This window comes from Manis javanica, chromosome 3 (genome assembly GCF_040802235.1).
Source record: "Manis javanica isolate MJ-LG chromosome 3, MJ_LKY, whole genome shotgun sequence".
NCBI classification, from domain to species: domain Eukaryota; kingdom Metazoa; phylum Chordata; class Mammalia; order Pholidota; family Manidae; genus Manis; species Manis javanica.
This window is the reverse complement of record NC_133158.1, coordinates 121,558,176-121,570,824: the sequence shown is the minus strand read 5'-3', so window position 1 is coordinate 121,570,824 and position 12,649 is coordinate 121,558,176. Positions and strand designations below refer to the sequence as shown.

At 42.4% G+C, this 12,649-nt stretch overlaps 1 protein-coding gene across 1 annotated transcript in view; it reads right to left on the bottom strand.

Moving 5' to 3' along the window:
- The window catches only part of C3H3orf70 (chromosome 3 C3orf70 homolog), a 94,943-nt gene extending 90,107 nt beyond the window's left edge, over positions 1 to 4,836 (bottom strand). The window contains exon 1 of the mRNA XM_037024096.2: positions 4,385 to 4,836. Within this exon, the coding sequence (XP_036879991.1) occupies positions 4,385 to 4,577 (193 nt within the window). The 5' untranslated portion in view covers positions 4,578 to 4,836. The remainder of the gene's footprint in view (positions 1 to 4,384) is intronic.
- Positions 4,837 to 12,649: the final 7,813 nt, after the last annotated feature.

Genomic DNA, 12,649 nt, shown 5'->3' with positions numbered 1-12,649 from the left:
TAAGCACTGCATGTATGAATATATACATGTTTTACATATCTTTTATGAACATGTATATATTTTCAGCCTTTTCTATTTCATACAATTATGAATTTCACAAGTTTAACATCAACCATATAAAACTGTACTTCATTTGTTCGGAATTTCTTCTCTCAAGCTAATTAAAGCAGTCCTCTCATTTTACGATTTCTGATTTGGTGAACCAGTTGATAGTCTTCGCACCTATATCACTTGTGATTTTAAAGGAATACAAAAATAAATGTAGCATGAGTCGTGCCCTTATGTAGGCATACCTCAGAGATAATGAGGGTTCAGTTCCAGACCACTGCAGTAAAGTGAATATTGCAATAAAGGAAGCCAAATGAATTTTTTCATTTCCCAGTGCATATAAAAGCTATGTTTACGCTATACTGTGACCTATTAATTGCGCAATAACATTATGTCTTAAAAAAAGGACATACATTAAAAAATACTGCTAAAAATGCTAATATCTGAGCTTTCAGTGAGTCATAATCATTGATCACAGGTCACTGTAACAAATATAATAATGAAAAAGTTTGAAATATTGTGAGAATAACCAAAATGTGACACAGAAACATGAAGTGAATACATGCTGTTGCAAAAATGGCTCCAATAAACTTGCTCGACACAGGGTTGCCACAACCCTTCAATTTGTAAAAAATGCAGTATCTGCAAAGCACAATAAAACAAAGTGAAATAAATGAGGTGTGCCTGTACTCTGCTTAAAGGGCATCATCTGGCTGTATTCGTATTTGTATTCCTAGTTTTCATTATAATATCTCATAAAGAGAAGGCACTTAATACATGTTCAACAGAATGAAGGAATTCCACTTAGGCCTGATGTTATGTTGTAATGCTCATGAATGCCAAAAAGAAAGTAGAACTTCTCCAATATGTTAATTCTACTTCTTTTCAAGAAAAATTTTATATTTGGGCTACAAAAGGGGAGAAAGATTAGACTCCCAGGAGAGGTGAGGAGACTGTACCAGAATCTCTTGGTACTCTAAATGAACTGATCCTCCTCATGAATATGATCACTGAATCGCTGTCAGGGAGGAAGCATGGGGCCCCAGAGGATTGCCAGAGACTGGAGAAGAGCAAATAAACGTAGGTCTGATTTTAAAAAAGGAAAGAAAGAACAGCCAACATCAGTCCAGTATACTCAACACCACTCCTTTTCTAAATTCAGATCATTTATTTAAAAACTGCCTTCTCACTAAACTATGTTTTCTACCTTTATCTTGCATCTACCTACCACTTCAGCATTTTATTAAAAATAAAAATAATAATAATAATAAAGGGAGAAATGTGGGATCAACATATAAATCAAGTATAAAAATCAAACGAATATTCATATTTGACCTGATTGTTTATAGTTCATAATGCGTGATCAAAACCGAAAGTTTCTGTGTAAGAGAATGAAACTGAATCATTGTCTAACCTCATACACAAAATTCTAAATGGATCACAGACTTGAACATAAGTCATGAAACCCTGTGATGAATTCCCTTGTACTGTTCACCATGTAAGAATTTATTCACTATGTAAGAATTCGTTCACCATGTAAGAACTTGTTTGTTATGCTTCAGAAGATTGGAGACTGACGAGAGTTAGGCTTGAGATGGATTAATGATTGTACATTGAGCATTGACCCCCCTATACTGAATTTTATTGTTGTTAACAACCATTTGATCAATAAATATGAGAGATGCTCTCTCAAAAAAAAAAACTGGCTTCTAATCACTTAGAAAATAAGCATTTGTTGAACCAATCAGTTATACAAGTCTAATCCAACTTCCTCTCTTCTTTTTAAGAGAGTGTGCTTATAGATACATACATCCAAAAGAAGCAGTAAAAGTAGTGTTGGTAGGATTTCAAGGAGGTATTTGACCAGATTTCCACTATATCCATATGGATAAGGTAAATATAAGATGGATAACAGTACAACTAAGAGACTAGGTAATTGCTTGAATGACCATAACAAGTGTTCATTAATAAATTGCTATCAACCAGAAGGGCAGTTCTACTAGCAAGCTTCAGAACTATCTGTGGCTCTCTCACGTTCAACAATTTTACCAATAACTTGAATAAAGATGTAGAAGGTTACTATACTACTATTAGCATCCAATATGTGGTTGACATGAAACTAGGGGATTCATAATATGTATTATGAAAGAGCCAGGATCTAAAAACACAATGATAAGCCAAGAAAATGGGCTAATTCTAGTAAAATGAAATTTAATACAGAAAAATGCCTAAGAGATCAATCCATACCTGCATTCAAAAATACATAAAAAACTGTGAGATGGGAAAGTACTGTGACTTAGTAGCCATATATGTAAAACAAACAAAAATGGGGCTTAATGGCTTTAGTTGACAGCAAGCTTCATTCAATCTGACAGCGGCAAGTTCAAGAAAATGTAGATATCAGAAAAGCTAACATGATGATGTTAAGCATGGAAAACAGCAGTTCTGCTTACTACAGACTGATCAGACCACAACTGGGATATTGGGTGACCCTAAGGGTCACAGTCTTCAAAGCATCACAACCATATTGGCACATGTTCAGAAAAGAACAACCAGGATGCTTATAAATTTGGAAACTATTACATAAAAGGAAAGACAGAAGGGAATAGGGATTTGTAAATAGGACAAAACAATTCTTTGAGAGGAAAATGATGACCATCTTCATTCAGTCATTCAACCAAAATGAATTTCAAATCTATTTCAGGCCACACATTGTGACAGCGGCTAGGGATACAGTGAGAAGATAGCCTTTATCTGTGGGAAATTCATGTTATACCTAAAGAGTTTGAAAAAAAACATGATCTAAAAAAGGATTAGATTGTCCTATATGATTTCGTAAGGCAGAAACAGGACCAGTGAAAAGAAGTTAGGAAGAAACTGATTTTAGCTCCATATAAGGAAGAATGTTTTAAGCAAAGGCAGTCTAATGAAGGAAGAAACGAAGAAACTGCCTGAGAAGACTGCAGGGTTCCCATCAGTAATGGTGTACTTAGAGGGGAGACTGCTGAAATAAGATAGGTACCAAACAGGACCATCTTTAACGCTTCTCACATGCTGCACTATGATTCTATACTTCCTCAGGAAATGGACTCACCAAATTCATCCTACTTGTGTAATTGAGCATTACAGGTTTCCTACAGTTGCTGCTTTCAACTTTGTATCCTCTCTCCACAAGGCATGCTTTATAATAAGGAACGGATCTTAGAGCAATAGGAATAACAAGACCCATCAGCACACAGCACACACAAAATCAATACTGTCCAGTTTGCCTTGTATTTATATAGAAAATATAAGAATTCTCTAACCTTTAAGCCATAGATTCAATTTTAATGATCCTATTGTGTTCAGTTAAAATAAATGTTACATACTGCATGTCTTGTTGGGAGCCATTTTTCCAAACCAACGATGAAAAAATAATTTTAACTTATGATCCCTTTGAGAATTTGCATCCTGAATAAGCACTCCAAAACCCTCTCTTACAATACTATGTAGAAATAAAGTTTAGAACATATTTCTAAAAAGAAATGATCTATCGGATATTGCAGGCCAAAAACCATGGACTAATTAAATTGTGGAATTCTGATTAAATGGCTACTTAAATTTAATCCACTTTAAAAGTCACTGGCAGAATAAACACAGAAAAAGCTTAGACCATTTAGTTCTAGCTTTTACAAATCAGTTTAAGGTTATTTAAGCTTAGTTTTACTCATTTGATTTTGTAATTTTCAGTCTCACATATTGGCTTTACACACTACAATTGGGTATTTAAGGGGTTCACTCTTCCAAACTGTTAATAATAACTTCTTGGAGGAAGCTGTCCCTCACACTTCAGCGCTTTCCCAATTTGGATACAATAAATGGGCCACAATTCGATATCCAAAGACTCTTTTAACTAGCAGCCCGAAAAACAAAACTGAGAAAGAGGAGCATCTTTAACCACCCGCCCTGAATAAAGGCTTCCCCTCCAGTTGTCCACTCCGGTCACTCTCTGCCATTTCTCAACACAGTGCCTGGTCGTTCAGGTTAAAAAAGAAAAAAGAAAAAAGAAAAAAAAAAACAGATCTCAGTTTTCCTGGAACGGGGATCCCCTTTTGTAGAAGTGGCTAAAGCTAGGCTCCCCACGAAATTTCATCTTGTTGCTAAGGCAGCGCCAACCTGAGCCGTCCGGCGCGAGGGCAGCTCCCGCCAGCGCCGGCCCAGACGGCTCCAGCCTGCAGCAGAGCAGCCGGAGCCGAGCCCGGAGCCCTACGGTCGCAGCGTCCCGGCCGAGACCCCAGACGGCCTCGTCGGCGCCCCGGGACCGCGGCGGGAGGTGGGGAAACGCAGCTCGACTTACAGTGACACCATCCTAGGTGACAGCACCAGTGCAGCTTGAAGCACTTGCCATGGCTGTGCGTGGCACAGATGGAGAGCCCATCGCACGGCTGGAAGTCGGGTCTGCGGGCAGCGCAGCTCCGCGCCAGGGCCTGAGCCTCGTCCACTTTCTCGCTCTTCCAACCCCGCTCGGGCGCCGAGGCCGCCGCACTCATTTCCTCTCCCTCCGCGGAGCCGAGACCCGGAGCCCAGGAGAAGCGGCGTCTGGGCGGGCAGGAAGCCGAGCCGGCTGCAGACGTGGGAGGGCGCGGCGCCGGCCGGGAGTCACGCCAGCGCGTGGCGGCGGCGGCAGCGGGAGCGCGGCGGTCCCAGGCTCGCAGAGGAGCCGCCCCGGGCGCTACGACCGGGGGCTGGGCCTGCCGTCGCCCCCTCCACCTCCGCGGCGTCCCCCGCGCACGCGCACACGCTCGCCGGCGGCCTGGCGGCAACGCGGGCCCCCCCACCCGCCCGGCCCCTTAACACACACCCTGCGGGGAGGGCGGTCGTCGGTCCCCCCCCTCCCGTCCCCGCGAGCCCGATGCACAACGATTCCTCAGAGACGGACTCCGACCAATAGAGGACCGTTATGAACGCACACGCCTCGCAGCTTGGTAGGCACACGCACGCCAGCTTACACGCGCACGTCCCCCACACACTTCCCTGCCAGCTGGGTGTCTGGGGAACTGACACAGAAGTACACACTCCACGGAGGATTGTGGGGCCGGGGACACGCCACCCCGAACTGCTGCGCACACAGCCTCTCCCCACACGTCTCCCATGTCCCTCGTACACATCTCCCAGTGCCTGGGCAGACGCCCCGCGGCGACGCACGCGGCGACGCACACTCGTGCTCCCCCAGGGCATGCCTCCTGCCCCCAGCGCCGCTACTGGGGACCATGTCCGGGGCCAGACCCCAGCCCCGCGGCTGCCCGCCTCTGCCTTGCCCAGTGGGAAAGTAACCAAACTGGGTGTGGGGTAGGTGTATGGGGTATGAGAGAAACAGGAAGAGATGCATGTGTAGTGCATGGTACTCGTATGTGCAATGTGTTGCATGTGTGTGGTTTGGTGTGTATGGTTGTATGGAGTATGTGTAGTGGGTATGTGTGTATATGGAACATGTGGCATGTATGATGTATGGGATGTTATGTGGAGTGTGTGATGAGGTATGTGCATTCATATGTGGCATGGATGTATATTACCAATGCGGAGTGTGGGTGGTGTGTATGTGTGTGGAGTAGAGTGCTTGCAGTATGTATAGTATGTGCTTAGTTGTGTATAAGTGTATTCATGTGCACATAGTATGTGGTTAGGTATAGATGTTACATAGTGTATGTGGTAATTGTGTCAGTGTGGGACACAGGGGATGTTGAATGTGTTGCATGGTGTATATATATATGGATGGAGCTGAGTGTGTGTGACAGGTGTGGGTGTGGACACACAAGACTCATGTTTGCCATGGACTCTGTGTTTGCCTTCTTGTGTTAATGCCCACTCTGGCCAGCAGATGTAACTGGGCGCCGATGGTGGCTGCGACTCCCCCATACAATCAGCTTGCCTTCTTCCCTCCTGGGGACAAGTTGCTCCAAATAGATTTTTTCATGCCAAGCTCAGCTGCTGAGAGCCTACCCTGGGCTGGATTCAGCGATGAGAAAACAAACCATTTGCTCCCAAGGAGCTCAGCTGGGAATTAGTGTTTCCCTGCAACATGGCCAGAACCTAGCCTTGAACACAGAAAAGGAAGGGACTTACTCTCTTTATTTGCCAAACATTTTTCAGAGCAGAGGAAAATGCCTGTAACTGCCAAGGTTCAGCAACTCTGGGAACAAGAACAGAGCTGTTCAGGACAAGTGCTGTGTGGGAACATGTTTATGTCCAGGTCCACTTTCTCCATTACTTTATTCCTTTCCAGATTTGCATGACAAGGAAACTCATAATGGTTTTGAAATAACCAAATTCATCTTTAAGCAGTGAAAATCCTTGCTGTCATAAGCAATCTTTCATAAGTTTCCCTTTATTTAACCTTGGCTTGAGAAGAGAAATGTAATTTGCGTATATCTGAGTCTAGTGAAGTCTTCATTTATTAAGGGTTGGGAAAAGACTCAGTGCGGTGGCAAAGGTATTTTCAAGAAAAGTCTGATTCAAAATCATAAAATATGATTCCCTTATAACCTAGCATTAAAACAGTTATAAATATGAGGCATCATCTCTTCAGCTTCAGCCCCAGGCACCCCTTGCCCCCCAAAAGTCCTAAAGTACCTCCCTGACTCATAAAATCTATCCATCCCTGATGTTAATTTCACAGTCTGACCTACCTCAGAAAAAAGGAAGAGAAAACCTAAAGAAATCCATAATCCATTATTGCTGTAGCAAACCAACCAGAACTTTTCAAACAAAGGGGCATTATTTCCATCCCCCTACCCTATTTTTCTCCCTCACTAACCCATAAACTCAATCCATTTTATATTATGCTCCACATTATATAAAGCCTTATGACAAAATCCTTTCAGTATTTCAGTAACTAATATTTGAAGAGGATCCTTCCACTGGCTTTTACTCTAGGGTGAACCATGTTACAGGATTCTGCTGTATATGAAACCATGCCATCTCAGCTAGTGAAAAATGATCGTGAGAAATAATGCAATACAGTATCTAGCCAGGAGGCAGGGTATATTTCCCCAAATACCCTACTTTATGTTAGCCACATGATTTGAGGCTAAAAAGCCTTTATGTTTTCTATAACTACAACTCATTTCATCACTTTGCCCTAAAGAAGATAATTAATCTTTACTGTCTGCAATAGAGGAGGAGGAGGTAAATGGTGCTGTGATCCCTCAGACATACACACACAGTCTTCAAGATGTGTTGTCAGGATACAAATCATTTATGTTTTATTAAGGATATAAAAGTACAGAGACTAGTATAATGCATCCCATGTGTCCATCACCTGACTTCAGTAATTATTAGCTCACTTGGAGAATCATGTTGCAAATAGTCAGAGAATGTCACAGTCTTTTATAACCTAATCTGAGACACACTGTCCCTTCACTTTTGCAGAATTCTGTTCATTAGAAGCAAGTCACTAGGTCCAGCCCTCACAATAATTACTGACTTCAGTAATTATTAGCTCACTTGGAGAATCATGTTGCAAATAGTCAGAGAATGTCACAGTCTTTTATAACCTAATCTGAGACACACTGTCCCTTCACTTTTGCAGAATTCTGTTCATTAGAAGCAAGTCACTAGGTCCAGCCCTCACACAAGAAAAGGAGACTACACAAGAGCATGAACATCAGGAGGCAGCAATCCCTGAGAGCCCTTTCAGAAGCTGCCTACCACACCATGTGACTTGCTGTAGTCAGTGGGAGAACGGCAAGCATGGCATAGTGAAGATTTCAGTGGGGTTTGCCTTCTCTGTGTTTGGAGCCCTGAGACCATCATGTATACAAGCCTGAGCAGCCTGCTGGAGGATATCTTGCAGAGGAAAATGGAGGTTCCTCATTTGACAAGCAGCCAATCCCTAGCCAATGGTCAGTCAACCGCTAGAACTATCAGTGGAGCTGTACTAGATCATTCTAGGCCCACTAGCTATCACAGACACATAAAAGAGTCCAACAGAGATCTGCTGAGCCAGTCCTGACCCAGAACAACCACCAGGACACACTATAGTTTCAGAACGACATTCAACAGTTGTTTTAAACTGGTAAATTTTGGGTACTTTCTTACAGAATAAAAGCTAACTGATATATCTACTAACCCTCACATGTTGTAGGCAAAGTAGTGGAGAATTCAAAAGGCTAAGTGACTTGCTCAGTGTCACAATGCAGCAGGCATAGTGGAAAAAGATCTCTAGGACCTGGCATCAGAATAATGCAAATGGTTCAAGTCAAAGCTCTGTTGTTTTTGGGCTGGGAGACCTTGGCAAATATTTTATGTTTCCTGGACTTCAGTTTCTTTACTGGCAAAACAAAGCAGAAGGTTTTCTAGAACATCTTTTAGCACTCAAAGCTAAGACTTGTCCACTTGGTTATACATAAAGCTAGAGTTAAAATCCTTTTGGTTCAGAATGTCACTTGTGAATAGTCAGTTATGCCCTTCCTATTCTATTGCACATATTTGTCCGATGCTAATGTAAGTTATGTCTATACAAACTAACCATTCTGAACACTTTGATAAACTGAGTAATTACAAATCAGTTACTTTTTGGTTGCTTGATTGAGCCAAGCAACTAATTCCACCGTGGTTATAAATAATCTGCTAGTAATTGGTAAATTTGTCATATTAAATCAATTAGAATGATGAAGTAGATGGAGAAGCTTCCAAATGAGGTGCAACTAAATTAGGAGTCTTCTGTGGTGAGGGAGAGTGCCTCTTTTGCATTGCTCCTGGCATAAGTCAGACCCTTGTCATCCATCTCCTTTGTCCTAAAGGAAAGAACAGCAGCTTTGGAATCAGACAGAATGGAATAAAAAGTCAGCTCTACTACTGCCTACCTGAGAGACCCTGGGAAAGTTATTTAGCTTCATCTTTTAAATGAGAATTATAATGCCTATCTCATATACTCACCATGAACATTAAATATGATAATATTTGTGAAGAGCCTAGCACTGTATCTGGCACCTTGTAGATTCTCAATAAAAGTTTTTCTCTTCCCAGCACCTCCAAATGTCCTCTTTGTCCACAGACTGTCCATGCACCATCCCTTCCTTCACAATACTGAGGAGAGATATCACTAAACTCAGATCATATCATACCTAGCCTTAAAATCCTTTGACACATCTTCTCATAGCCTACTAAAAAAAGAAAATTCAGACTTTTTTGTAGGCCATACAAACCCCTCCCAACCTCTTCTCCAGCTATGCTTTGCCTTGCCTCCAAATCTGTACCTTCCCCAGATGATTGTTTCTGGACATGTAATATCTTCTTCTGCCTGCCTCTGTGCCCCTCCTCATCCTGCCTTCTTTGCATGGAATTACCAGACCTCCTTTATACATGGGGAATCCTATCGTTCCTTCAAATTCTAACTCAGATGCTACTGAAGCCTTTCCTTGGTTCACTTCCCCTGCCCCATACTCAAAGACATGCTGTACCTACCACTTACTACTTCAAATAGCAAGGTAGATACCATATATTTCTAGTACCTGGCATTGTGTTGGGCACTAGGAGACTCTCAACAAATATTTTTAAGGCATACATTAAAAGATTTATGACTAAACATTCATAAATAGTATGGAAAAGAAAAGCATCTGTTTTCGATGCTTAAGCTGCCAGAACTTGGAGATTCCTTTGAAGCCTTGAAATTAAAAAGCAGCCTTACTTAATGAACTGGCTCATAATCTTACTAAATGTCTTACCTCTATAGGTGACCCAAACTGCAAACACTGTAGACTCAGAGGTACTTTAAACATTGCAAGACCCATACAGATAAATGTTCATGGCCCTTCCTTAATCTTATATTGCACCATGAGGAGCAGCTTTCCTGCAAAACAATCCCACTGTGCTACCATTAAAGGAAAAACAGAAAAACAGATATACCCTGAGTCAGTCCAAAATAGCATTTCTTGTTTCTTTAAAGTGGTGAAAGTGGTTGATATTTGTGTATTGCCTTAATATGATTTTCAAATTTCACCATTCTATCCCTCAGCTTTTCTTTGAAAGGGACATAACAGTTTCGTGCCAGCTTGTTTTGTCACCTAGAGAAATATGTTTATTTATGAAAAAATATTAGTGGAAAAATAAACCTCCTGAGTCACTTTGAACATGAAAGGGGAGGGCAAAAAGGCCAGTCATTAGCGTGCCAAGCAATCAGCCTCCTGTGGGCATTAGTATGTGCCCTTTGTTGAAGCCCAATAACCACAGGACTTTTCCTGAGTGATATGATGTGACACTAATTAAAGTAAGATCTGGGTCAATTTTGTGCTCCACACAACACAACCTGGTCTTTATGCTTCGATGGCCTATACTCACTTCTGGAAGCAATGGACCTATCATAATTTTGAAACAGGAACACTCTGGCTTCTTCTAATGGTGGGATAATACATACGTTCTGCCATTTCCATTAAAAAATCTTTTTTCTTGATGACTGGCAATTAAAATAATTCAGCTTTAATTAGTTCATTTCAGTAAGCATCTAATGACTAAAATGACAGTGAAGAGCAATCTGGAATACAACGACTGACTCATGATTTATAAATGAGGCAGCTGAGGTGCCACATGTAACCTGTGAGGATGCTGGGCTGCGGTCAGCAATCCACCCACACCCAGGTCTCCCAGCACTTCAGCGGCATCCAGCATATAATGCCGGGCGCATTTATCCACACCGCAAATAGCTCAAGTGTCTTCTATGTGCCAGGCTCTGGGCTGGATGGTAGAGATAATTTAGAGAGGAGACATTAACCAACTGAAAGAGTATAAAAGGCAATCTCCTTGATTAAGGTGTTTAAACACAGCACAACAGGAGAATGAGGGACGAACAGGTAAGTCTGCCTGGAGCCATCAAAAACGATTTCACAGAAAGGGTGAGTCAGCACTAATGATGGAGCCAAACTGGGGGGATGTGTGGTGGAAGAGGAACAGCACACATGCGGGCGAGAGGTGCAGAGAACCGCTCTGTAAGTCTGTTTTGCTTGAAAGTAACATGGGCCTAGAGGAGCGGTCAGAGAGGGGAATTGGTCAGCAGGGACCAGACCACAAAAAGCCCTGTACAGTCAGATTTAGTCCTCTACACCAGTAATTTTTGAACAACTTTCATCTACAAGCACTTTGTTCAATGGAAACACTTATCAGAAAGCATAAACAAACCAGGTTTTTAAAATCCAGCTGCTCCAACTGAAGCTGATACATGTTGGTGGGGAATGCTGGAACCCCATTTGTTCTAACTGCCCCAACAGCAGAGTCAAACCAGTGTTCCAGGAGCGTAGAAGTTGTGGTGGGCAGCCTACCATGGCTCCCCACTATCACCACCTCCTGGTATTCACACCCTATGTAATTCCCTCCGTTGAGTGTGGACTGGACTTAGCAGCTGCAAAACTAGTGATAGAGTCTTCCAAGATCAGGTTACAAAGACGGCAGCTTCTGTTGCCTGGGCCTGCCTGTTTCTCTCTCTCCCTCATAGATCTCACTCCGATGGAATCCAACTGCCATGTTGTGAGAGGCCCTGTGGAAAAGCCCATGGGAAAGAACTGACATCTCTGTTCAACAGCCACTAAGGGCCTGAAGCCTACCAGCAACCAGATGAGTGAACCGGGAAGAAAATTCTCCCAGTTGAATCTCACAGTTCTAGCTGACACCTTGATTGCTACTTGACAAGAGACTCTGAGCCAGCTAAGAGCTACACCCAGATTCCTCATCCACAGAAATTGTGAGATAATGAATGTTTATTGTTTTAATCCTCTAAATCTGGGGGCCATTTGTTATAAAGCAAGAGATAAGTAAAACAGGAGCCACTGAGAAATTTTGAGCCCAGAGTGACAGGATTAAATGTACTTTTACCTGATAACTCTAGAATGAGCCAAGAGGAGAAAATGAATGGGGCAAGAGCAGAGAGAAGGCAACTGCTAGTCTGGGAGGGAGATGAAGAGAGCAGAACAGCAGGGTTGGAAAGCAAAGAGGCATAAATCCTAAAGAGGTCAAAATCAATACAATTTGGGATTATTTAGTTCTGGGGAGCAAAGGAGTTTCAGGGACAATGCTAGTCATTAGCTAGGGAACAAAGGAGGAGGGCCATGTTTGGAGAGAAAGCAAGATTTCAGTTGGGGAATGTATGGAGATCAAAATGGTTGAGAGTCATTCTTACAGGGAACACTAGTAGCTACTTGGAGGCACGGTTCAGTGAAGACTGAAAGAGGTTACTCTGCATAAGAAATTGTACTTTCACATTAGGATGCTTCTCTAACAGTGGCTGCAAACCCCAGAGCTTTGGGGAGCCAAGAAAACAACAGAAAGGAATGAAAAGTTCTGGGTATAAAATAATAGGGAGCAATGAGGACTGTGTTGAACTGCAGAGAACCTGCCTTCTTCCACTGTGCTGAGAGCCTGAATTCAGTTCCAAGAGAGACTGGTTTTAACAGCACTCCTTGGGAAGGTGTCACAACAGAGTGAAAAGGACAGGAGCTTTAGAGTCAGGCAGCACTAAGTTCAAATCTTGCCTCTACCACTTGCTAACTAGTATCACTGGACAAGTTACCTATGCTCTGTGAACCAGCATATCCTTAGCTGTGTACAGGGTTAATAATACAATTTTAGTGGGTTT